At 45.7% G+C, this 27,934-nt stretch overlaps 1 protein-coding gene across 1 annotated transcript in view; it reads right to left on the minus strand.

Moving 5' to 3' along the window:
* Kif5c (kinesin family member 5C) overlaps positions 1-27,934 on the minus strand; it is a 148,933-nt gene that overhangs the window by 49,060 nt on the left and 71,939 nt on the right. Inside the window, exons 8-12 of the mRNA XM_051166227.1 lie at positions 27,660-27,784; positions 25,077-25,181; positions 24,577-24,725; positions 14,717-14,865; positions 3,573-3,745 (exon numbers count right to left, since the gene is read on the minus strand). Of these exons, the coding sequence (XP_051022184.1) occupies positions 3,573-3,745; positions 14,717-14,865; positions 24,577-24,725; positions 25,077-25,181; positions 27,660-27,784 (701 nt within the window). The remainder of the gene's footprint in view (positions 1-3,572; positions 3,746-14,716; positions 14,866-24,576; positions 24,726-25,076; positions 25,182-27,659; positions 27,785-27,934) is intronic.

The raw sequence follows: 27,934 nt of genomic DNA on the forward strand, positions 1-27,934 counted from the left end.
TCTATTTTGTGGGACATGTTTTCCCTCAACTTCATACATTTAGCATGTGAGTTGCATGGACCAATTTTATATTTCTGCTCCTCAGCATGAGAAGAGTGAACAGCTTAACAGAAAAGGTGCAGGAAGTCCAACCTCATCTCTTCCCCCAGGTGAAAACAAAACAAACAAACAAAAAACACCACCCCCCTACCCCAAACACCCCAAAACCCACAACTACCCCCAAGTGACAGAAAAAAGAAGGGGAGAGGTGAGGTGCCTTGCATTCTCATACGTTATTCTTGGCAAAGCCTGCAGATGCAGCCCTCCTCCCTGACAGGGGACAAGCTAAGACGTGATGAAAAACCATTGGGGAAGGATGAAAACGGGACTCCATTAAAGAGCAAATCAGGACTAGAGACAGTTCCCGAAGTAGATTTGCCCTTTATGAAGGCTACTTTCTGAGGAATTAGTGTTGTCTGTCCTGATTTCATTTTAATTTCCTACGCCTTTCTGAATAAGGTGTGCTGTTCTCTGCGTGTCAAGTGTACCTCTTAAGGACAACTTTAAGCATGCTCTCACTGTGATAACAGATTTCAAAGCACTTTTCAAAAAATTAATTTTGTAGTGGGTTTGTCTTATACATGAAATAATGCAGTCACCTCAGTTGTCAAAAAGTCACCAATTCAGAGATGTTCTTGCTAAACAGTCATTAGTACAGTGTGTGATCGACTTACAGCTCGTGAGCGTACTTCCTCCGATGGGAAAGACAGGGCCAACATCAAAATGTTTATGCTATAACCCAGCCCCCTAATCGTGCTAACACTCTTCTCACGTCCCCATAAGATGTGTCTTCTCCATCAAGCACAGCAGAAGACTGATGAGAAACCTGGGAGCTGTTATGTCCTAATGACTTTTGATCCCCATTGCAGTCCTTGAGGACACTGTGAGCCCTGTTACAGATGAGAGCACCATACAGGCACACAGGGGCACCTTCCCTGGCCTCTTACCATCAAGCCACGGGTCTGCTGCATAGTGCATGCTTTTCCATCAAGTATCTGGACCTTGGGTTCCTCTTTCCTCAAACCCATGAGGAACCACACAAAGGGAATTGGAGAAACTGCGTACTCTTTCTCCCACTGTGTCCTAAAAAGATTTACTGAGAATGACCAGATCCTTCGTTAAAGGGCTAAGGCCAAAATGAAAGTAGTGTGGGGCTCAAGGTGGCGAGCTATGGGAACTCATTCTTGCTCTGCCACCTATAGGCTGTGAGAACTTCAGACATGAGACCCCCCTGCTCATGCCTCACGTCATCCCACACATTTCCAGGTCTACCACTCAATAATCCAAGAAGACACTGCCCCAATTCATGCATTCTCAAAGTATCTAAACACCTAAATCACCAGAAACACAGAGCTATCTTCTAGAGTTTGAAGTGGACACATAAAAATGACAGCTGATAGGATACGAACAAGCAGCTCACAAATGGGTAAACAAAAGTTGAGCAGACCATGAGCCCTCTGGGGCATCGCCTCTCTGCCCTGTTCTCTCCCTTATCTCTCAGCATCACAGAACCAATTCTGATCTGCCACCCAAGGCATCTGTACATGAGGGCATCTGTAGGTGAGGAGGAGGTCACATATGGGTTTTCTTCACTGTTTAAAACAATAGCACTTCTTTGGAGAAATCAAGACATTGGCATGAACTCTTCACTTACTACTAAACTATTTTTGCATGGAAGTGTTGACTATACTACCCAGGTTTTTAAAAAAGGGAGTGGGGTGGGGAGAGTACAGCCAGAGCACGCAGGGCAAAGTACGCAGTTCTCATGGGTATGGATATTTTATCAGATGTGTTTTCGGAGAAGTAGGGTGACTCTGCTGTAATGTTTGGGTGTTACGTAACTCCCAGAACCACAAACTAGCGGAAGGTGAGTCACCAAAGCAACCAGTCACATTCAGCTTGCGAGGGTGAGACCAGACTCCAGGCTTTATCCCAAAGACAGAGCCCTGTAAGATTAATGGTGACACTCCCAGAACAAAGCTATTACATACAGGCCAGAGGTGTCCCCATAGCACCTGAGCCAAACCACCACAGAAAAGATTAAACCAGCCTGAAAATATCAGCAACCTTGATGCAATGAGCTAAAAGAGCCTAGGGTATCCCAAGAGCAATATGCCAGGATCACATGACATACCGATTTAGTTTCTGGGCCTTTGGGGTTCCTAACTGGACCTTTGCTGTGGATAAGTGATACATACTGTTCAAGGAGTCGTCTTTTTCTATTCTTCAGTTATGTGACCATGTCAGCCCTAACAGTTTATTGTAAGTTTAAATGTCCCCAACTCACTTGGTCAAACTACATTACTCAACGATCTCCCTTTGAAAGGAGCTTCACAAGTAGAAAGGCTATCAGTCTTTCCTGTGATTATGTCTGGAGCCCAGGGCCTTAGACAAATGTGATTAAAGGCACACTTGAGTCGTAGGAGTCACCTTCCTTGTCCCTAGAGGGGCTGCTGTTGACTTTCCCAAGAAGAAAGGGAGGCGCACAGAGGAGGAAAGAGACACACACAGCCGAGCACACTCAGGTAGCTTCCACTCTCCTGGAGTAATCCACGTAGACAGATTTCTAGATTTGAGGACTTGTCTGTCTAGACCAACCTACCTGGCTTTTCTAGCCAAACTTCTGTGACGTTTTCTACTCCCACAAGCTAGACAAGGAGTACCAGGAAGATCGACACCCACAGTGGTCTGCAGCCTACCTCAGCTCCAGGGGGCTGAGCGCGCCTGCCACCTTCCGTCTTTGTACTAGAGCGAGAGCTATCAACCTCTGGCTGATATATAAAATAGAGACACGGGAGTTGCTTTTAGAGAAAAGCACTGGCCCCACAAGGCAAGTAAAGGCAGGATAAAAGCCTATCATCTCGATCTCCATCTTGTATCTCTCTTTACTTTTATCTGAGGAACTCTGCACAGAAGCGTGTTAATCATTCAAGGAGGGTCTACTGGAAAAACCCCATGATACTTAACCTATCTCATCCCTCTCCAAGACTAAAAAAGATGAAAGTGACAGAGGCATTTTACCATCGGTTTGCCAGTGTCCTGGCTTCCCTCAAGGGTACCTGAATGTCTGCAGTCACTAACCTAAACTTGCAGCGCCCCTGGATCCCATTATCAGCAGAGCTCTGCAAACATGTTAGCACAGGGTGGGATCAGTCTTCAAATGAGAGCTCTCAGCAACTAGGAACTGACTCGTGCTCACAGGCAGTACCTCTTGGAAGCATCCTGCAGAACCAAAACTGAGACAACGGCCACACCTTGACCGGAACGGCTTTCATTATGTGTACCTCTTGCCTGTTGCCCCAATGCCTCCCCTATTTAAAGCTACTGCTCAGGTCTGTGCCCTGAAGATGGAGTTGGGCTCACGGAGGCCCTGACGCATTCCTTCCCCCTGATGTGGCACCATGTGTCAAGTTTTCCTCTTACTTATCTCTAGCATTAGGAGATAGCTTATCTCTTCAACTGGCCCACTGGGACCGAGCGGAGTCTTTGAGGGCCCGCAGACAGAGACGGGGCTCCTGCCCTGAACCACAGACCTTATCATCTAGCTGCCGGTAAAGACTGGAGATCTCCTCGTCGTACTTCTCCTTCTCAGCAGAGATGCCGACAACAACAGGCGTGATGTTGTCTATAATGGGTGTGTTGTCACAGGGTTCCAGGTTCTTCTGGTCCTTGGCACTGATCTGTTCATCCTCAGGCACAGCTTCCCCTGAGGAAACACAGCAGAGCGGGGTGCTGAGGACTAACTAAAGAAATCAAGCACGCAACCCACCAGGAAGACTTCAAAAACCAGTCATTCCAGTGACAAATACACAGCAGACACAATAGAGTCCTTGTGTAGTGCCAAACTCTGTCCTTTCTATTTAGGAAGAAAGGTACAGCTAGTTGCCCAATGCCAGACCAAGGATGCATGGCGGAGAGGAAATGGCTCCACTAGTCACAGACTGGTTACTGATCTACCCCAGCACTGCCTGGGAGCTCTGCACACATTTTCCTTTTGTGGAGAAATATGTTAGCACTTATTAGAATCATATTCTCTCTAGTCACCGACTCAAAGGGAAATAGATCTCTGAGGCACCCTAATTACCAATTAATTATGTTACTGTGTCATTAGTAGAAATAGCCAAAGCAAGAAACACAGTGCCACTATTTAACCAGAAAGCTGTGGGACCCCAGTTCTGCCAATCTGAGAGTCTAGGGAGCCAATGGGAGGAAGTCAGGGCAGCCTGGACTCAAGGATTGCGCAAGCCCTGCACAATCACGCTGTCCACCACCACACTCTCCCCCAGGAAGCCTGAATTAATTGGCTCTGCTGGAGAGTTCAAATAGAATAATTTCTTGTGATGTCAGGTAGTCCCAAGAAAAGAAAAGGCAGCCAATCTAGAATCTACACACCACTTCTCAGCCTCCAGAAAAGAGTTTGCTGGGCCTTCAAAGGAAGCACTGCTCAACTTGACAGTGCTAATGGGGGCGTAGAGGGGGGGAGCTAAGGGTTGCCCCAACAGGAAAATCATCATGCAAAGATGGAATGCAGGAAACAGATCCCATGGAAACTGCATGGCCCGACTCCATCTTTCAGCTGTCTTCTTGGACAGCAACCCCACGCCAAAGACCCTTCTCCACGACAGTGTTTACCAGCAACTCCAGCCCCCAACCATCAGGACATCCCAGGCCTCTCTCAGCGTCTCAGTCCATGACAACAGTTCTGCAAACATTTCACAGAAAAACCGCTCTGAGCCAAAAGTGGGGACCAAGACCGAAGAACTGAGATCTTAATCTGCACTTTCATGAATGGTATGGTATATTTCATGCCTCAGGGAACCCACCTGAACACAGTGCACGATATCTCGGTATAAGCGAAATGCCAGGATGTCTTGGCTTCACTGCCTATGTGCAGCCTTCTGGGTAAGTGGAGCTAACACCACGATTTCGCTATTGCTTCATCAGTTCCATCCGAAACAGCAACGTGAAACAAACCCTAGAGAACCCACGCCTCACCTCGTGTAAACCAAAGCCCCGCTACCTTCCCCTTTCAACTGGACTACAGACTATTTGCAAGTGCTTTTCTGAAACTATTGACCTGAAATCAGACTGGATCACGGTAACCTTTAAGCTGAACCCGAACCAGATCAGTATATCACTTAGCTCCAATCCCTGACTTAAAGCAGTCATCAGCAACCTTAGTGTGAGGAGCGATCTCATACAATTAACCGAGCTATAGTCTCTACCGCCTGTTAAACCCGTGAGCTAGGAGAGCAGCGAGACAGATGACTCGACGGATGAATGGACAGATGTGTGGGTGAGTGGATGGATGAAGACACAGCCCGATAACTTCTAACCACACAGATAATTCTGAATACGCCCTCAGACAACTCAGGCAACGCACAGCATAGATCAGAACCTCTTCCTCCTTCCTAATCCTGTTCCTCCTGAGAATCCGCCACTGACGACATTTGGATTTTTCAGGAATAGCTTGTAAAAATCTGGCAAACACAGGAATCTAGTACACTGCGAACTTAACCTTCCCTGCTTCAACATGCTGAGGGTGAAATTCTTAACTGCACTGGCCCAGAAGCCAGCCAAGCACGACCGTGTTATCCACAGACACACTCACTGCAGGGAAAGGGATAAGATCCACAAGCATGTGGAAGAAATGCATTCCCTGTGTGCTTTGGTTCCAAATGGCTGGACAGGCAATGATATCTGTAGGCTAGGTGAACTAAGGGCTTCCCTTTAAAAAAAAAAAAAAATTAATCTGGGTAGGCAGAGGCCAGAGATTAACTCCTGTGACCTACAAGTGACCTGCTCAAACCAAAAGTCACAGATCTGATTCCCCCAAAAGCTGTCAAGAGGAATGACAGCATTAGCGAGGGTGGGTGGCGTCCCAGGCTACAGAGGACCAGCAAGCTGACAGTACTGCTATGGGCCTCCTGAAATGATGAACAGACTCACAAACATCTCCAGTGCCACAACAAGATTCTGAAGGCAAGTTAATCACAGGTATGTACCCTGCTTAGCCCCGTCATTTGTTTTTTGTTTAAAAATAAAAATAAAAATAAAATAAAAGAGGAAGCAACACTGCTTTCATCACAGAATTGTTCTGAAGATGCACAAAGGCAGTAGGTGTCACAAGCACGGCTGGCATCACGATCTGAAGCCCACCTTCTACTCCCTCTGTTTCCCTAACGAGTGGGCGACTTCAGGTGCTTGGTAGTTCAGTTATTTTTCCTTATTCTGAGTTAATTTTTCTAGCATCTCCAAAATGCCCATGTGGCCAAGAGGTCTTTTAAAAAGTAAACCACTGAAGAGTTATACAAGTCCATCTCCAGCTTACTTTTTTTTTTTTTTTAATCATTATTAAAACAGCGTTTGAAACCCACAGCAGCCTTTCTGGTTTCTCATGAGGAGCCCTCTGAATCAAAGCGTCAACACGTCTCCCACAAAGCTATGTGTGAACAGCAAGCTCCTGCCAGTTCATATTCTAAAGGTCAGGCAGGCAGGCAAGGGTTTTGTTTTTTGTTTTTTGTTTTGTTTGTTTGTTTGTTTGTTTGTTTTTGGTTTTTTTTTTTTCAGCAGCAGCCATGCAGATGGGGCTGAACAAGGCAGCCACAGGCAGAAGCCAACGCTGCAGAGCTCCTGGCAGCGAGGAACCAGAGGGTTTCCAAACATCGCTTGCTGCCCTTCAAAGGACCAGTGGAATGGCTTCCAGAAGCGACCCTGGCAACTCCCCATCCAACTCACAAAGATGTCGAGGGACTGTAAATTCCCAACTCAGTGCAAGAGCTGACACCAGGCAATCCGTCTCCATGGCAATCTCACCGTGTTAAGCGAGAATATTCCCTGCACTGCAGTGTACTTCGCGAGATGAGTACAGAATAACTGACGGTAAGGGAGGGGAGCGGCAAGCCAACCCTGGAGGGCTAATGCCTTGCAATCAGCCAGGGAGAAAGACCACCAAGTGAAGGTTAGCAGCAATTTTTATTTTCTCTCTGCTTTATTAAAAGCAGATTTCTTTTAGTCCAGCCCACAAGGCTTGTGTCTGCCGCCTATAGAGGAGCTTCTAACCTTGGGGGAAAAAAACCGTCTGGTTCTCTAAGCTGAAAGGCCTCCCTTCTTTAAATAAGCATCCTGGCATTTACTATTGTCAGCTGTAATTACCTCTAAGGACTAAGGAGATTTGTGTTTACACAGAAGCATTCACTCGGAGCATACCTGTAAGGCTTGCAGAACCTTCTAATTATAAAACGAAAACCCTTAGAGAGCATGAACAACATTTCAGCAAAAATGGAAATCCATTGATGGATGAGAATGGCAGACTAACAACAACAAAAAAAATCTCATTTGGTCCATTAGTTAAAAATTCTAAAATGTGTTTATTTGGTTCTTCTTCTTCTTCTTCTTCTTTTTTCTCTTTAGGAATACCATTAGGCTGCCAGGAAATCATTAAAATTTCACACATGAAATAGCAACAAGCTAGTTACTCCTTTCCTAAGTTGAGTCCCTGAAGCCTCCAGAGAGCACAGAGAGGTAATTGCATTTTCTCAGCCACTCCAGGGCAGGGATTTGCAGGTCACTCACAGCTTCCACCAGAACCCACTGTAGATCTGGCAAATGAAGTGTTTTGTTTGAATACCAATTAAACAGGCCTAGTGGCGACCCTAACGGTGAGCAATTTCTGTACCAAAGGCACTTAAAGGAAATCTTTAAGTTGCCAGATGGGCAAGAGCATCTGGCTACAAGGTGTCATTATATAAATGTGAAGTTAAAAAAAAAAAATCATTCCTTTGTGAGACTGTTTTGCATAAAAATAGCATTCTTCACCCTCAGTCTTAAAAATACTGTAAGCAGCTTCTGCATCCTCCAATCCTGTCTAGAGCGATGCCCTACCGGACCGGCCAGCCTGATCCTGCGCCCTCTTTACACTCGTGGCCTTTTGAATAGGCTACGTGGGTTGCTGAGCAGTTAGTATTTCTATTAGTGTAGCCGCTCTTGCAAAGGAAGAAAGAGGACCAGGCAAATTAAACATCTTGACTGAAATGCTAATTCCTGTGAGCTCACACTGATGGCTCCAAGAGTGGCCCAGCATCCGCCACAGGCTTAATGTTGAAAAAGCAAATCTCAACAGGCAGAGTGGTCCACTCCTGAAATTCCAGCACTTGGCAGGCCGAGGCAGGAGGCCCAAAGGTCAAAGCCAGCCTGGGCAACACTTCACAGTTGAGTGGAGAGTGGCGTCTGACTTTCACACGAACTCTGGTGTCCCGTATTTGACCACATCCCCTGGATGGGGAGGCCTGGTGGGCACTCAGAGGAAGGATAGCAGGCTACCAAGAAGGGACTTGATACCCTATGATCATATAGAGGGGGAAGAGGTCCCCCTCAGTTACAGTCGTAGGGGAAGGGAGTAAGGGGAAAATGGGAAGGGGGTAGGAATGGGAGGATACAAGGGATGGGATAACAATTGAGATGTAATATGAATAAATCAATAAAATATATTTAAAAAAAGAAAAAGGAAACCAAACAAAAGGAAGCACTAACCAGCGTGATTTCCACAGACAACACACACGGAAACCCACCATACCCTAACCTAGTTAGTTAGCAGACACACCAGACTGCCGTTTCCCTGCTATCCTGACACCGGGAGTTGGGAGTCTTTTTTTTTTTTTTTTTTTTCCTTGACATGAACCCCTGTAAAAATTTCGGTTTAGGGGCCAACAATATGGCTTAGCATGTAAAGATGCCTGCTGCAAAGCCTTGTCACCTGAGTTCAGTCCCACATGGCAGAAGAAGAGAACTAACACCTGAATGCTGTCCTATGACACCCACAGGTGAAGCGTGGCATGTATGCACGTACGTACACACATAAAATAAATACATGTAATTTTTAAATTTTAAGTTTGGCAGTAATAACTATTCTTGTTCTTAGAAATCACATTTTTATTCACATATCCATGAAGTTCTTTTTTTAAAAAAATGGAGTTGAAAGTAGAAAGAAATAGCTTTGTATCCTCTTTCATGACTCCTTTTGAGGCAGGGTCTTTTGGTGGCCCAGACTAGCTTTAACATGGAACCTTCTTACCTCTGCCTCTAGAATGCTGGGAGTACAGGTGTGAGCTATGATGCCAGAACTTGATTTATTTTAAAATTTACATTTATGTGTTTATTTAGTGTACGACCACACATATGTGTCATGGCACACATGTGGAGGGGGAGCATAATCCACAGGGCCGGTTCTCTCCTTCTACCCCAGGGACTAAACTCGGACTTTATCTATCATACAACAAAGTACCCTGTCTTTCCCAGACTAGGCCACACAAATCATGTTACCTCCACTTCTATCCTGACCCTCCAAATCTTCAAAATGATGAGGGAAAACAATATCTGGAAAGGGTCTATCCTCTGGTCCCCACTTCAGCCCTGTGCTCAGACACACTTTGGACCCTGCGTCTCCTTTAACTCTTCTCAGGCTTCCTTCCCAGTTAAGCTGGGCGGGGCTGGTTGCTGCTGCTGCTGCTGGTTGCAAGCTGAGGACAACGCCTGGTTCACTGGAGAATGAAGCCATGATAATGAGGTGGCTCTCCTCATTCCTTCCTTAATAAAAAAAAAAAGAAGGTGGTGGCCAGGTGTGGTGGTGCACGCCTTGAATCCCAGCACTCAAGGAGGCAGAAGCAGGCGAATCTGTGTGAGTGCAAGGCCAGCCTACTCTACAGCCTTGGAGGCCAGTCAAGGCTACACAGAGAACCCCTGTCTAATTATAAATAAATAAATAAATAAATAAATAAATAAATAAATAAATAAAATTAAACAAATAACAAAAGGTGTGGCCTCTCCTTAGGTCACTATGCACACCATGCGTGTGTACAGAGCTAGCGTGCCTCAGCAGCAATGCCAACAGGAGCCAGGCTTGTAGAATACATGTTCCAAGTCATAGGTCCTCCTCTGAGAATCAAGGCCCAACTATGCATGCAGGGACAACTGCCCAGCTTGCAGTTCTGAAGGGGCTGCCATCTTAGTCACTCGGGGCTACTGTGACACAGTACCACAGGATGGGATCTTCTAAGCAACAGATACATTTCTTTTATCTTGGAAGCTAGAAGTCTTGGGCCAGAGTGGTAACAACACAGCTCTGTTCGTGGATGGACTGGGGGAGCTCTTCTGGGTTTGCAGGTGGCACCTCCTTTTATCTCATGGGAAGCACAAAGGCAACAGTCACCTCCTGTGCTGGTTGGCTCTATGTCACCTTGACATGGGCTAATGTCAACTGAGAAAATGCCTTCATAAGAAAAGGCTTCAGGCGAGACTATAGGACATTTTCTAAATTAGTAATTAATGTGGGAGGAGCCCCCTTGGGCTGCTGGTCCTGGGTTATATAAGCAAGACGCGCAAGCCACAGGGAGCAAGCCAGTAAGCAGCATCCCTCCATGGCCTCTGCATCAGCTCCTACATCCAGATTCCTGCCCTGCTTGACTGAGCTCCTGCCCTGACTCCCTTCAGTGATGAACTACAATGTGAAAGTATAAGGCAAATAAACCTTTTCCTCCCCTGGTTGCTTTTGGTTATGGTGTTTCATCACAGCACTAGAAATCCTAACTAGGACAGCTCTCAAAGAAACCACTCACCAATACCATCACCCCAGGAATGGTGATTTCAACATGTGTCTTGAAGGGAACATAAACTTTCAATGTATAGTATCAATCAAGCTTCTAAGGTTGAAAATTGGTCCAGGTGGAGGTAGGAGGGGTTAGACCTTAGATCAGCATCTAGGCATATAGTAGGGCATGCATCTTTCTTTGGTAGTGTCCTGCATCACCTGTCATTACCAACTGGATTAGACTTGTGTCCTTGTTTATCCTTTTATCTGTCCACACCTGATTTGCAGTTTCCTCCTGCCTTGTACCGCCACTGTGTTCTCTATGACAGCAAAGGGAGACAGTCCAAGCATTCACAGGCGTATATGTATGCACACTTCTTCCTTGCTCTCCCGTGGCTCGAATAGAGCAATGAAGCTTTTCCTTATGAGCACACCATGCAAGGGAAGCACTATATTTCCCAGGGAATGCATACACTGTCAGGGCTCCTAGAACTTGTTTAGATGCCAACATGGAAATATCAATACCCAGGGAATGCTGAAGTGAATTAAGTAGCTCCTAGAACTTTAGATCCAATGCGCGTATTCCATATTTCAAAAGGAACCTGGCAATATCCTGCCATTCTGAGATGAGTAGGCAGAGCTGACACTGTCTCCATCCCAGCTTTCTTCTCCGTGTGGCTACCATGCCTCAGGACTCAGGTACAAAGGGCTTCCAACCCATTCCCTCTATGGGGTGGCACCTTCCTCACGCATCTGATTGGCCTGCACGCCATCACAAGTGCCAGCCTCACGTGTAACAGCAGTGACGACAGAAAGGACTGACCTGGGCAGAGGACAAAGCCTGGCCTTGGCTTGTTGTACATGTGGTATGCACCAACACATCACATGATGTTCAGTTAATCACTGGTGCAGTGCCACACTTCCAAGTGGGTCGTCCTAAGGCCACACCAGGCTCTTCCCTCTCCCTCACTACTCCCTTTTCTCCTACAGTTGCCATCCGCCTACATTCTCTGCACTTAAGAACCTGTGCCTCTAGAAAAGTCACCTTTAAAATATAAATATTAGCTTGGAAGACAAGGTACTCTATAGAATACCTCCCATCTCAGCTGCCCAGTGGTTACAAGGCCACAGGCTGTGGGGGGGGGGGGTGGAGCTGTCAATCTCCACTTTCTCTCTCCTACTCTACTATATCTCCTATAGGGGCCTTGCCTCTCCACCTCTGCCTTCAGCCACTACCAAAGATGAGAAATACTCGTTTTCTTCTGCAGGTCACAAAGTCCCTAAAACTCCAGACCCTCAGACCTACCTTCTTATGCGACTCTTCCCTGGATGTTCTCGGGCACCCCAGGCTTCCGCCTCACCTCACTACTCCCCAGTCTGGTTCTTCTCTATTTCTAGTCTAAAGGAATGGTTCTGCCTTCCCAGCCAACTGAGCCAAGACAAAACCCTCAGAACCACCTAGACGCCATCCTCCCTGCATGGCTGGTCCTCACCAAAGCCTGCAAATGTCTATTCCTATACCTGGTTAGTCAACCTCCCGTCTCTCAACTCAGCTGCCCTCTCCTTGCCCACGGATGTCTACCTCATCTTCTTCTGCCTACTCCAGTCCTTTCTCCAGAACCACCAAGAGACCTTCAAAAATGCCACTCTTCTTCAGGGTTCAGTCGCTAAGTGGCTTCTCATTGCTTTCTGGGTAATGGCCAGAAGTTAGCTTCAAGAACAATTCCTCTATCAACCTGCCTGAGCTGACCCATGGCCACTGCTTCCCATCCCAGACGCCCCACCCTGTTTCACCGTCAATTCGGTTCCTTCCACAGGAAGCTTGCACACCACTTTATATCTCTTGTTTCACCCAGCTAACTGCTCTCGCCGGTCCATTCTCTATGTTGCTTATTCATGGAAGCCCTCACTGGCTTCTCAAAGAGGTCAAGCACCCAATATAAAACCTCTGGGCAAACACTCTCTTTTCTATTATATACAAAAAAAAAAAAAAAACTATGCCTTACTTTTCCCAAATTATGTAGCTTAAGGATTTATGTAGGATCTCACCAAAACACACAGAAATCATACTTTCTAAAGATTTGCAGTGCTGATGAAGTGGGACATCCAGTTAAAGTGATGGTACATGCAGAGACCAAGAAGGGGATACAGGACCCCCAAAAGATGCTATGCATGCTGGATGTCAGACAAACGAGGCAGGGCAGATTCCACAGTGTGGCACTGGATATGAGATGGAGCACTCGACTGCCAGAGTTAGGCAAAAGATGGGAAATGATTAAAACAACAAGGTCATTGTCCAACTCACAATGCTGCTAAGGCCAGCGAGCCAACCCTTCACTAAAGGGCTTTTACTAAATGACCCAGTCATCCAACAGAGAACTGACCCAAAAGGATTCCAGAAATACCACACCGCTTCCCACAGCCACCTCCCATCTCGCTTTCTACACTCCCCACTCCTCTGCTCCTGCCGAACTCCACGGAACCGTTACCCAGTGCAGGTGCTGAGTTATTCAATTATTCTAGCAGCTTTTGAAACACATGTGTAGCTAGAAACGCTTCTGCAAAGATGTAATTCCTACTATTCAGGCTACTAGGTCAGTTTTTGATCCTCTCTTGAATTCTTGTTTGCCACGTAATTGCTTTTCAATTAAATAAGTAGCTCGCTGATACACAATCCTTACTAGCAAGAAGCATCAGCGAGTACCGTCACCAGCAACTGCCTTCCAGCTCACTGCACAATTGCAAACAGGCGTGCTTCTTCCAGACCTGCTCAGCAACCCCCAGGCTCCCACTCTGGAGCCGCCACAGGCTGCAGTAACTGCGGAAATACACACCCCACGGAAGCAAAGGAACAAGTGACTTCCAGCTCTTCCCATCCTGTGACACAGCTCCAACCTGCCTTACTTCCAGATTAAAACAGACTGCTATCGTCTGCGTTCCGTCATCATGCTAAAGTCACCAAAATAATGTGTCTGCCCTGGGATCTGGAAGCCACTCCTGACACCTCCCCCACAAGCCACCCACCCGCTGCACGCCAGCTCTCTGAGATATTTTCTCCTATAGAACAAACCAAAGAAACTGTTTGAAAAGGGGGAGAAAAAAGCTAGTCATGAAGCAGGCCTGTCAGAGTCCACTTTAGAAAAGGGTTTTTTGTTTCTGTTTTTGTTTTTGTTTTTTAGCCCACTACATCTCACTCTGAAGAACTATACAGCGAGGCGGGTCATACAAGGCCAGTTCTTGCCAGAGGTGACTTTTAACCACAAACAAATGGCAAGACTGAAACAAATCCTATTTTTCGTTTAGCTAAAGCAATCTGTATTAGTCAAAGCAAACTCTCAAAAGCTGCTCTGTAAACACCAAGCCAGGGACATAGACAAAGTGAAGGACAGGAGCATGCAGAAAGCAGAGCATCAGGAGCAGACTGCGGTCAGGCTGGGAACTGCTCTCCCGGGAAAGCATTTGATGCTCAGTACAAGGAACTGAGTTCCGTCCCACACACACACATAAGATGCCAGGCATGTGCTCCTAACCCCAGAGCTGAGGAGGTGGAAAGAGGCTGATCCATGGAGGCCTCACTAGCTCTAGCCTAATAGGGAGCTATTGGCAAACGAAAAACCCTGTGACAAAGGAGATGAATAATTTCCCTGGACATAATACCCATACCTAGTCTCTAGCTTCTACATATATGTGTATACACATGAATGCTCATACACATGCTTCTACACACACACAGACACCTCCCCATACACATGCAGCCTTCCACACACATATACACTCTAACATGAACCCCTCCCCACACATGCGCATCCCTCTATACACACATGCACGCACACACACTCAAAGAGATTGACTGACTGATTGAGGCCACCTTGTCCACACCACTGTGCACAGGCCACAGGATGAAATGAGGTGTGGATTGGTGCCTAGGCACAACAAAACATATTAGTAATGGGAAATAATAAACCACTCATCAGCACGGGGATTGGGAATGCTTAAATCCACAATCACCCCCTTTCCCAAGAGGCTCCCAAGATGCCGACAGTCACAGGAAGGAGAAGGCATCCTGCTCCTCCCCGCTCCGCTCGCTCTCACCGTTCCTCCACCTGTTCAGCTCCATCTCCAGGTGCTGGATGACGCTCTTCAGGGCCTTGTTCTTCTCTTTCTCTTTTTCGTATTTCTTCTTCCATTCTTCTGCTGTTAGTTCCAAGTTCACAGAGACTGTATTCTTGATGGTCTTTGCTCTGGGGTTAAAACACAGGGAGTAAGTGGTGAAAACAGCCATTAGCACTTATGCATTATAAATAATCAAGCCTCAGATTCCCTTCACATCCAAAGAGGCCTGGGATAGCAAAGGCTTCCTGTGGCTTCTACCCACAAGCCATAAAGCTTGGTTACTTCAGTTTATTTATTAAAGATTTAGTGTGTGGGGGTATGTGTTTCTATGTTTGCGTGTCTGTCTGAGTATATGTACATGGGTGTGTGTGTGCATGCATGCATGCATGCGCACATGCCCACTCTTTAGGGACCAGAAGAGGGCCCTGGATCCTTGGGCCCGAGAGCTACGGGTGTTTGTGAGCTGTCTGATGTGGCTGCTGAGGTCTGAACTTCAGGCATCATGAGCGAACAAGCACTCTTAACTGCTGAGCCATCTCTCCAGCCTCACATTGTTACACCCTAAGGCTCCAAAACCATCCTTTCTTTTTCTCCTTCATATTCCATCAGGCTTTCAGTCCAATGGACTTTTATTTAAGTTGTGTCTCATGGTCCCATCTTGTCTAATGTCCTCTGCACCCCACTCTGTTTTCAGCCCTCAAGTTATAGGCTTACCCCACTGTTTAGCATGTTCCTTTGAGCATCCTGCAGACCATTACCAGATTCATCTTCTAAACAGAATTCCCAATTAATTCAATAAACACTTATAAAACACTGGGGACATATCCAGACAGATGGACACCTTCCCTGGCCTCTTAAAGTTTGGGGTTTCTTTTGTCAGTGATGAAAAATGAATGATCAGTTTATTCACCTTTGGTGCCTAGAATCAAAGCATTTGGCAGGTGCCAAGGCAGAGAGCTACAGGGCAGGTGGGTCACACAAGTGAGGGAGGCTGACTAGGGGACACCATGGTGTCCTACAGATCCCCTCATCAAAGGCAAGTATCGCCACACTAAAGGGCCGGCTTTTCTCAAATCATCTCATTGCTTAAAAATAGCCAGAAGTTGGGATTTATAATGTTTGTATTTCCAAACTCTGAATGTTTTAAGATATATAATGTATGACAATTGTGTTTCATGGGCACCATTTTTTCCATGATCTCCTAGGGCATGTGGCCTAGGGGGTGTGACGTCATGTGCATGAGAGATGAACAGTTAGTGAAAGGAGAAGCTGGGGAGAAAAGAATCAGCATCTGTGTTAGGTGAGATTAAACAGAAGGCTTGGCTCACCAAGGCTTGGACAGAAGCAGGCAGGTCCAGCCATGTCCAGGGGCAAGCAGAGTCCTCATGTAGAAGCCCATTTGCTACCTACTTGTTAAGCAGGCAAAGCTCGTGTGAAAATATATGATGTTCTGTCTTACTTGCTACTGACACTTTCACTTTAATCTCCAAACAATTCTAGGACTGTCATGTTTGCTGGTACAGCTGATGTGTGATCCAGGTTAATTACCCTTGTCATCAAATGACACTTGAGATAGGATTTCTATTTTGGTGCAAGAAATTCAACAGTCCTCCCTGGTGCTACAGATGTCATTCCAAAATTAATTCCTAAAGCAGACAACTAAATAACTCAACTGTCGAAAGAGGAGTTAAACTACATCAGTGTTAGACTCACGAAAGAATTAGGATAACTCTCATTTGCTGTAGCTTGAGGCTGCTCTCCCCAGAACTGTCTCAATGCCAGTTCTTCAATAACAGTAATTTTATTACGACTTAAAGGCTTGTTGCAGTCTGGCTCTCTCACCCTGCCTTCTAACATCCTCAGGCAGTGTGGTGGCTGCATCTTGGTGCAAGCAGAAGCAAAGCACTGTCCATACTGTTATCAAGTCAGAAAGTGAAAGAAAAAAAAAAAAAAAAACCTCATAGCTAAGACGCTTGCTGTCATTGAAGAATACACTTTAAGACTACCAATTTTACTTAAGTCATAAATAGTCCCCAGAGAGAAAAGGATGGAGCCCCTGTGCTGTCTCCAGGCAGAGTTACCCAGAGGCACATTCCTCAAGCAGATCTATCAAGTTTACTGCAGGAAAAATGATTCTGGCTTCTAAGATGCCCAGGGAAGTGTCTTCCTCTATATCTGTGGTAACCAGAGTCCTGGCCGTGAGGAGATGACCCACTCAACTTGCACAATCTGCCAAGTTTAACAAAGGTATGGAAAGATGCTAAGAAACATGAGGCAACGTGATGCCTACATCAGTAGCCATGGGAGAAGCAAGCCTCAAACAGAGAGCTACAAGAGATAACTTGCTTGTAGAGCTCATAATGCACTATGGTCTAGGGCAATCCAGCCCAAGATGCACCTGCAGGGAAATGCATACCTTGAACGCCTTCCTTCGGTCTCTGGTTTTTCCTTACTGGCCTGACCTGCTTAGAGGCTAGAAGTAAGGGGCACTGAAGTGATTCAACAGAGCAGCAGACAGCAGGGCAGGGACCACACAGCAGAGTCAGAGGAGATGGAACATAATGCAACCCATCTCTCACCTGGAGCTCAGGCAACAGCGGGAGCCCAAGTCTCATGCTGCATCCCTAGAATGTTCTCGGCTCCAAATGGGACTTGAGAAAACCTTTGCAATCCCTGAGGCCAGATATGGAGAAATGAGCTAACAGAAAGAGAGGTGACTCTACCAAAATGGCTCTGTAGATTTAAGCTATCTCCCATATCTTAGAGAGAGACAAAGAGAGCGCGCGCGCGCGCATCCGCACCAAATTAAAGGAATGAACATCACTACTTAGAAAGCCATAGTCCTTAAAATGATCACAGTCAGAAGCTTTTCTTAGAGAAAGAATAGACAAATGATCCAGACAGACACACCCTGCACCAGTGCCCTCTGATCCACAGGAAGTGCTCGTACCACAGAGAAGGAACATAGTCCTTTCCAAATATGGTAATAAAAGTCCAGGTTCATTTAAGAATTCTATTCCAGTAGCCAAGCTGTAGTCCCATCACTAGGGCAGACAGAGGCAGGTAGATCTCTGAGTTTGAGGCCAGCCTAGTCTACAAAGTGAGTCCAGGACAGCCAAGGCTACACTGAGAAACCTTGTCTCAAAAGACAAGAGGAGGAGGAAGAGGAAGAGGAGGAGGAAGAAGAAGAAGGAGGAGGAGGAGGAGAAGAAGAAGAGGAAAGAAGAAAGAAGAACTCTATTCTGGATGCATCCTAGGGTAAAACAGTATAATGTCTTTTTAAAAACACAGAGAATATCCTCAAGACCTTGTGTCAGGTAAAGATTTCTTGACTACAACATAGAAAATTGACTATAGAAACTTCCCGACTTCTCTTATTAACGTGCACCAGTAAAAGAGTTAAAAGGCAAGTCATAAAATAGAAAAAGGTACTAAAATACATACAGATACAGGCAAGGGAGTTAGCCAGTGTAACTCCTATAAACCAAGAAGGAAAAACCAGGCAAAGGCTTGAATGGTCAGCTCCTGAAAGAAGTGCCAATAAACACTGCAGAAAGAACACTAGGCACCATTGACTACTGGGGAAATGAAAAGTGAAATGACAGGATGCCTTTCCATGCCCAACAGGAGAGCTACCTAGTGAGAAAGGATCAGAGTTTACCTCTGACGTTCTGCTTTGAGTATGGTTTGCTACTATAATTTTAGAAGAGTGATTTGTAGCATCAGCTAAAACTATGTCACATCCTATGACCCGTATCTACTCTTACCTAACAGGTGTGTTCATAGGCAAGAGACGCCCATAATGTTATTGATAACAGCCCTAAGTGAAAGCAGTCCAAACAGCCACCAACAGCACAATGAACAAATCCAAAAAACTCTATAATTATAAACACTAAACTGTTATGCCCAACAGGGTGAATGAATTTCCCAGATACGATGATGCACAAAAGCAGCTGGATTAAAAAAGGGGTGCAGTGTGATCGTATGCATGTAAGCTTCAAAGGCCTGCAATTCCAATCCATGCCTAGTGAAGTCAGGGAGGCAGACTGGCTCAGTAGGTGCAAAGGGGCGGCTTCTAAGATAGTGAAAGCATTTGCAAATGTTTATAAACTGTACACATTAAGTTTACACTTTACTATATGTGTGCTATATTCATTAAAAAATATATATTTACACACATATATATATGTACACACACAGACATATATATGTGTGTATGTATGTATGTATTCATGGGCGGTATATAATATACCTACCAGAAGCTACAGATTGGACCCTATGAGTCATTAAAAAAAAAAAAAAAGAGGACAGAGTTGGAAGGAGTTATAGGTAAGAGGCAGATCTGAGATGGATTAGGAAAAGAGCTGAGGGTGAACATGATCCAAATACATTATATGAAATTCCCAAAGAATTAAGCCAAATACATTTTTAAAGGAAAAGAAACACATCAGATACAAGCATTTCCAGACTGTGGAACAAACCAGAGCTACTGAAAAAGAAATTGGGTTTCTGTGCCCAGAGGGTTTTTCTTAATAGAACAAACATTCTTCTGTCTAGGGCTGTTGGAAACAATCTTGCAGGGTGGAATAAAAAGTTCCTGGCCCTCGATCTCCTGAGAGACCTGAAGGAAAGCAATGTGGGGTGGCTACAATCTCTCTGTCCTTTTCCCAGGAACTCTACAAACCTGGACACAGTAAGAGAACGGCCATCAGTGCCCAGCTCTCGCTATGCTGACTGCTTTTCCTCTGTGGACATCCAGCTATGTGGCAACGGTGTAGGCTACACAGTGGGAGCACAGAGTACATTTACATAACTAAGTAGGTTAGTGGGTTAATAATAAGATCTATTTTCACTCAGGTGTGATAGCACACATCTTTAATCCCAGCACTCAGAGGCAAAGGCAAGCAGATCTCTGAGTTCAAGGCCAGCCCGGTCTACAAGGTGAGTTCCACGAAAGCCAGCACTATACAGAGAGAGCCTATCTCAAACAAACAAAAGAAACATTTTTCTAATTTCATAGGCATGAATGCTTGCTTGCACACATACGTATGTATGTATGTATGTATGTATGTATGTATGTATGTATGTATGTATGTATTTGTCCAACATGCATGCCTAGGGCCCAAGGAAGCCAGAAGATGAAATTGGATACTCTGGAACTGGAGTGACAGATGGCTTTAAGTTACTATATAGGTGCTGGAAACCAAACCTGGGTTCTCTGTGAAAGCAGGAAGTACTTTTAACCTAAGTCATGTCTCAAGCCAGCCCTAGGTTCTGATTGGTTTTATCTTGTTTTGTTTGTTTGGGGTTTTAATTTATTTGCCTTAGAAATTGTTTTCATACAGCATATTTTGACCATTCTTTCCCTTCCCCCAGCTCCTCCTAGATCCTTCCTACTTTCCTGCCAACTCAACTCCATGTTCTTTGTTACTCAAGGCCAGGAAAACTCAACTCTACACAAAGAACTACAGTCAACTCAGGAATGCCGAGAATGAGAGAAACAACCTTCTCCAAGGACTGGCACACCAACTGGTTAGCCAATACCAAATGCATGTTGCATTATACAGACTGAGTAGGTTATATTTAGAAGTATATATGAATATAAATATAAAAATATGTAACAGCAACTAATGAAAACAGACATGAATTTGAAAGAGAACAAGGAGGGGTATGTTGGAGTGCTTGAAGGTGAAAAGAGAAGGCGGAAACACTTGAAGAGGCACACACTCGGGCTCTAAGAGGGCTAAGCACGTCTACTTCAACAGCTGGGGCTGAGCACTCACACCCGAGCCCCTGAAGGCATCCCCATCACGAGCACTTGAAAAGGGTCCTTGGCACATTAGAAAACACCTACAGTCAGCGGCTCGGAAAGTCCCACCCTTGCCTGTTTCCTTATTGATCTCTTCTACTTCTACTCACTGGCTGTTGGTCTAAGTGACAAGCACGCTGGCTATTTTTAGAGTCTCCTCTAACTACTCTGGCCTCCTTAAGGAGCCGGAAGATGCCTGTTCTCGCTACCTCTCGCTTCAGCATCTTCCTTTGCTCTCCAGGCGTTCCAGACAGATCTAGTATTTGAATAAGACATCACACCTTCAGCGCATAAAAGTCTGTAACGCATGCTCTACACAGGAAATTTTGGGAGACAGGAGGAAGAACAGGAGAGAGGAGAGGAAGGGGAGAGAGAGAGGAGAGGGAGGGAAGGAGGGTAGGAGGGTAATCCCTGTCCATCTCCCTTTGTCAGGGTTTACCAAGGAAACGGAGGGATGGAGAGGCTATAGACCCCAATTGACATAACGTAGTCTGTTTCCTAAGGAAACTGGCTCATATGTCTGTAGGGGCCACAAAGTTAAGTTAGGTCCAAGAAACCTGCTGGAAATGCAGGTGCAAGTGTACACTCTGCTCTTTAATTCTCCCTGGGAAACCCCAGGACTTGCTCATCAAGGCCCCTAACTGATCAGGAGGGCCAAGCTCCTGACCCGGGGTTACTGAGTACAAACATTAACCACCTAAAGAAACACAGTCAGAGCACTAGCCAGATTAGTGTTTGATTAAAGAGCTTAGCTATTTGAGTGCAAAATTTACATCACAACTTCTGGTCTGCCAGAGTCTCATTTGCTGTGTAAACACCTATGCTTTCCTCAGCACACACTTCTGCTCGAAAGCATTCTCCTGGCCTGGAAACGGCTCCCTGCTTGATGCTTGAGGGAAAAGGTTAGTCACCCAGGAGGAATTAAAACTCTGATGACGAGTGAAGAGCTGGCCTCATACAGTATCTCTCCCTCCAAGAGCTGCAGTTACCCCACTTCGGTCCCAGCAACTGGTCCTCCCACAGCGGTGATTTAATTCTTGGTTTTACGTCAAGTGCACTAAAGTGTATGCCTTGGCTAAACTGGTCACTCTGTCTCTGCAGGTAATGTGCTCTGACACTCTTGTGACATGAATTTTACATGCACACCAGTCAGTCTCCTGAATCCAGCTGTCACTGTGGCAGGTGGCTTGATTAAAACCATGGCATGGTTTCCTCCTGAAAGCAGTGCACACCAGGAACACAAAGGCTAGCACTCTCCTCAAGTTACCAATCTCCTTGGATATTCAACATACAAAGAGACTGAATTATTGGTGCTATACCAAGGTGCTGATTGGTGCAACACACACACACATACACACACACACACACACACACACAGACACACAGACACACACCCCCCCCAAATCAAGTCACATTTAACAGACTTCCAGGATAATGGGGTGATTTGAGTTCACACGTTTGAAATTTATAAATATCTTCTTTGAAAAAATGCTAAAAATGTACTAGGGAAGATAATTAAAAACGAAAGAATACCATGTCTCGAAAATAATCCACAAAAACATTTTAATTTGGCTTTTCAGTTCTCAGGTATCAGGACTACCTGTTACTGTCTGTGTCACAGACAGCAATGTCTGCTTTTGCACTGGCACAGTGCTGGGCACTCAGAAGGCTAAAGGGACAAAGCTTGCTCAAATGAGACTTAGACACCTAGCGTCTGAACAAAGGCTGGCTAGGCTCTGCACAGGGTGCCATCAGACACCTGTGCACTCTGTTGCATTTCTACAACTTCAAAGCGCCTGCTGCTGTTTACTCAGGGCACCAGTGCATTTCAGCCCAGCAAAAATATACACTCCCATCATGTCCTTGGGAGGACCATAGAACTCACACTGCCCAAGGCTCTGCAGCAAGAACAAAATGAACTCCAGTTATCTGGCACTTGGGACACACCCAGCAGCTTTTGAGTTTAAAGTGCTTAATCTTATTAGCTCTCAAATGCCATGTCTAATCTGATGCTCAGCAGACCCATGTCTGCTGTATAGTTGGGTTCAGTGCATATAGCTAACAGTAAAGCAGAGAGAGTCCCATAGAAGAAGCCACTGTCTTTAAAGAATTTCACTATCGTGTAGATAGAAAAAAAAGGAACCAATTATTACATATGTCGACTACTGACTAGAAAGCAAACTAGATCCAAATGCAGGTCAGTGTCTAGGTACAGTGATGACTGACGCAGCTCAGCGAGGGTCCTGCCCCGGGAAGCTGGGGCTCACTTTGTTCACTGTTCAATAAGCATGCAACTATTGACTACTATGTACGGCTCATGCTGGAAAGTCGATGCCAACGCAAATGCACTCTCTGCTCTCATGCAGTTCGGAGTCTGATAAAAGAAGACTGTTTCATCCAGAAGCGTATTTGATGTTACATTTTATTTCCCAGCATCCCAAATTAACAGTGGCATTTGTTTATCTATTAGTTCCAGAAGTGAAAGTCTATTTCATTCAAATCAGTGTTTTATATTGCAGTGCTGCTCCTCTCATTTCCAGCCTAGTCTTATGCACTACAGTGACCATTCCAACCCTCCATACTGTCAGAGTGTTTAAGGTGAGCTACAGTGGTAGCCTCCCCCGTACCAGCAGCCCTTTGGCAAAGTGAAAATGGAAGCAACTCCATCTCTATGACAAAGAAATGTGAGTCAGGCTCAATGAGAATGGCTCAATGGCCAGGAAACAAAGGTGTCACCCTACTGCAATGCCACTGCCTTAAGCATTTGCCTATTCAAGGAAGTCATTTAGGAGGAAGCAAAGGACCCAAATCTAGTGTAAAAAATAGATTATTTCTACAACATTTCAACACAATTATCATTCTATCAACCCAATAATCCTATGTCCTGGTGAGGCTCAGAAAATGTCTATGTGATACAATTCAAATAAGTTGTAGCAATTTCCCACACAGAATGCCCACCCCCATCTGCCCCACCTGAAACTACTTCTTAGACATAACCATACCCCACATACTCCCAGGACTAAAGCAGGGGAGTACTGAACACCCCACTAACACCTGAGGCAGTAAAGGCACACAAAGATAGCTCATCAGATGTTTGCTCCTGAATGTAGCAATGGTAGGAGAATCACCCCAGCACATCTGTCTGGGCTCAGAGCAGTGAGTAACAAAGATGCTTAGATCACCAGGTGCACAGCATCCCAAGCTTAATGCCCCAAAATACAGCTGAGAAGATGGGGTCTGTGTAACTGAGCAAACAAGATTGAAGGCGGTCAGCTGTGGGCAGCAGGGCTAGGTAGGGGAAAAGGGTGTGTTAGGAAAGGTAAGGAAGGTGTGAACCAACCCACATGTGTGCACATTGCATTAGCCTTTGGAAAAGTAAGGAAGGCATGAACCAGCCCACATGTATGCACATCGCATTAGCCTTAGGAAAGGTAAGGAAGGCGTGAACCAACCCACACGTGTGCACATTGCATTAGCGTTACCAAGCTCTTCATGCTTGCCCACTGCTAACATTCAGAGGCGCGGCATGTTGACCTCAGCCTTCCACGCCCTGAGAAGGTAGTCCCTCTTTACCCCTTTCCTTCACCAACACCTCACGCCTCTCCCCCTCTGCCCCTCACTGTTAATGCGTCGGATTCCTTTCCTCCATTATTTATGCCTCTACTCTGGTTGTTTTTATGAATGACTTCGCAATGGATTCCAAATTCTGTAATTAGAAGCCATGATCAATCTTCAGATTTATATATATGAATTGTATAGAGAACTGAAGGTTAGGTTTCAAGTCCATCAAGGCCAAAGGTAGTTGTACCAGTGAGTTGGGATTTGTTCAACCTCATTCTTCCAATAGTCACATTCCTGACCGATGCTGAAAACACAATCCTTGTGGCCTCAGTAAATAACGCCTGAAGCTTACAGATCACCTGCTAGATGCAACTGAATAGCTATTTGCTCCTTTGATCATTGCCCCAAGCCATCCACACCTAAGACCTAGTACCCAGCTGAGAGCACGGTCTCGAGACCCCACACGCACCTCTGTCCAAACATCAGCGTGGACTTGGTCTCGGCTTCGTTGAAAACTGAAGGAGAACAGCAAATGACAATCGTGGTTCTACAGTTCCCACCCAGAGAGTCCTGGAGAATCCGAGTCATCTTGCTGTCCCGGTATGGCACATGTGTTTTCTATTTAAGAAAAGAAGGCGTATTGGTTTTGACAGCCCATTCAAAGGAAAACTACAGAAGCAAGCAAGCCAAACTTAGAAACATGTGCAATAAACATCTTTGGTTGTTTTGGGTCTTTGGATCTTGCCAAAGAGTGCCCATTCTGTGACCTGTGGCATAGAAAGTCAGCATCACCATCCACACTTCCTAGTGGAGTGGATCTCCTAGCAACAGGCACCCCAGCCAGGACTCCCTCTGCTCTCTGCTGTCTTGCAAAGAGGAAAACAAATGATGTCTGGGCAAAGAGAATACATAAATCCCAAAGGCGGCTTCCCATAGTACTATTTAATAGACGGCGACAGGATTACTTACTGTCCCTTCTGCTAAGGCAGAGATCACATTTCCAAGAGCAGACAAAGACTTGTTGATATTTTTAGCTTCATCAAGAACAGCTCCCTCGGCACCCGTTTTGCTGACCTATCAAAGGACAGAAAAAGCAGTAAGGACAGTGAGAGCACAAAGCAGAAAACCCAAACTCACAGAGGGGCAGTAGGCAGACCCTCCAGGAAAGCAAGGATTGAAAGTGAGTAAAAAACCGCCATGATACAGCTGTCCCTGGAGCCAGAATTGGAGGATTCCATCTCTCCTGCTGTCATTTTCCTCTCAATTGGGTTTTAGTGGAATGGCTGAAATGCCTCAAGTGGGAGAACTGCAGATACTTCCCTGGGGGACATCCATCCAGGAAAACCAGGCTCCAGAAACGCTATCACCATATTGAGCTGGGTCCTGGGAGACTAAACCCCAGCCTCCCAGTCAGATGGGGCCTGGCGGGGCACAGTGAGGAGAACATTTATGAGCCCCAGTTTCAGGCAAAAGACTAATGAGATGGGATGGGTGTTCTGATTCTATCCCTTCTCTTCTTGTTTCTGTAGCAAGAACAGAGAGTAGGGAGCAAAGAAAGGAAAAAGGGGTATCTAAGATGCAAAAGATGGGGGCTGGAGAGATGATTCAATGGTTAAGAGCACCGTCTGCTCTTCCAAAGGTTCCAAGTTCAATTCCCAGCAACCACATGGTGGCTCACAACCATCTATACTGGAATTTGATGGCCTCTTCTGGCATGCAGGCATCCGTGCAGATAGAGCACACATACATTAAATAAATAAAATCTTTTCAAAATTAAAAATAAATAAATAAGATGCAAAAGACTTGGGGAGATATGAAAAGACAAGGATGTGTGTGTTACACTGGAAATTTGGTTGTTCTTCTATAGCCATGCACGATGCCTCCTCTGCTGCGTTAGTACAGATCATTCATATTTACAGCATATTTAAAGTGCTGCCAATTTTTTTAAGGAGGAGGAGGGAATTCAGTAAGATTTGTCCTGGATGCCTGGGCAGAAGCATGGTGAAAAGCCACTTTCTAAAAAGGAAGGAAGGAAGGGAGGGAGGAAGGAAGGAAGGGAGGAAGGGAGGAAGAGAAATAAAGGAAAGAGGAGAAATAACTTTAAATGGAACAAAGATGGATTCAAATGCATATGAAGGAGAATCTCCTCCCCCCCCCAATAACAGAGGGGGTTTATAGCAGGACAGATGCCTTCTGTCCTGGAACTGTGGAGGGCAGCCGGCTTGCAGACAGATATCATGGAGGCATGGGCCACAGAAAGCAACAGCCTATTACTGGAGTATTTAGTTGATCTCTAATTTGAGCATCTTAACTCCATGAAATATTCAAAGCAGGTGCTATCACTGTCCTTTGACAGGCAAGGACAGTGAGCTGCAGTGATATCACTCTGCCAGCCCGATGGGAGGATGGCCCTCTGGGGTGATGGGAATAAAGGCCCAGAGCTCTGTTCTCAAGATAGTACATTCATAGGGACTCTTCCAGAGAGAAAGGAAAACAAACAAACAAACAACAACAACAGGCCAAGGAGGGACACCTGAAGTACCTCCTAAGAACCATTAGCAAGAAGGACCAACTGCCAACAAGAGGCAGCTGCCAGGTGTATTTCAGCTGTAGCTAAATCATCCCACATGACTCTCTTTCAGGCCTGTACACAGCGTGGCAGTCAAGTTAGTAGGGTCAGTCTAGCGCTGAGCAATGTGCTCCCTTCATTGTGACGAGTGACTGAGAACTCGGCCAGCTCACACACATCACACTTGAGATGCCCAGGCAGGAATATCCGATGCCTTTCCGGTTGAAACAAAGACAAGTAAGAGGACAACTCCAAAACCATGACTTACATGGATGTTTGTGGCCATAGTTAGGGTTCAGGAACTTAGCAGTATGAGGCAGTAAGTGGCAATCGCCTGAACAGCGAGGGAGACTGACTGAGCTTCAAGGCCTGCCCTGATGAGGACAACCAGCTGATGTCACTGGTGATGGCAAAAATAGGCATTGTGTGTGCGTACTGACTCTGTGACGGTGTCTAAAAGGGCTGTGCCCTGTGGAAGAGGCTGGGAGGGGAGGAGTGGTAATTCTGGACATGACCTTAGCCATTGCCTGGGGGCACGGAACTGAGTACAGTCCTGGAAAGAGGGTCACAACAAAGCCAAAGAAGGCTTCACAGCCCACAGGAGCCAATGGCACTCCCGTGAGACCTTTGACTTCAGACCAGAGTCCGTGGAACGGGAACTCGACAGGACAGGCCAAGACACTAACGACTGCTTAATGCCATAGGTTATGAAGACAGGCCAAGACACTAAGGACCGCTTAATGCCATAGGCTACGAAGCATAAATGAATCTGAGCCTTAAAAGCACAGGCCCTTGACCCAGACAGGGGTCCTTCAGACCAGAGAAGATAATGAGAACAGAGAAACTCTACAGAGCCACGCCTCAACATTTTAAACCTCTTTAAAAAAAAACCAGGAAGTAAAGGGAACAAAAATTACAATTGTACACTTGAGCAAATAACAGGGGGGATATTATAGCCAAATAAATAAGAGCCAATTAATTACCTTTTCACTCCCAGCCAAATCAACCAAATACAGCTTCCCGCTGAGTTTTTTTTCAGTCTCCACATTTTCTTGTTTAATGTTAATCAGGAAGATACTGTGACTCCTAGAGCTGTGCTCATTCATGTCTGGAAAGAAAAATGGTTTATCGCTCCACAGAGAACACATGAGCACAGGTAACAAAGCCCTGGTCTTTGAAACACAACCAATAGTGTTTCGGGGCTGCAGTTCTCCGTCGTCAGAACAGCTTATCTCAGAGTGTATCTGAGGGCAGCATT

The sequence above is a fragment of the Acomys russatus genome, chromosome 24 (genome assembly GCF_903995435.1).
Source record: "Acomys russatus chromosome 24, mAcoRus1.1, whole genome shotgun sequence".
NCBI lineage: Eukaryota > Metazoa > Chordata > Mammalia > Rodentia > Muridae > Acomys > Acomys russatus.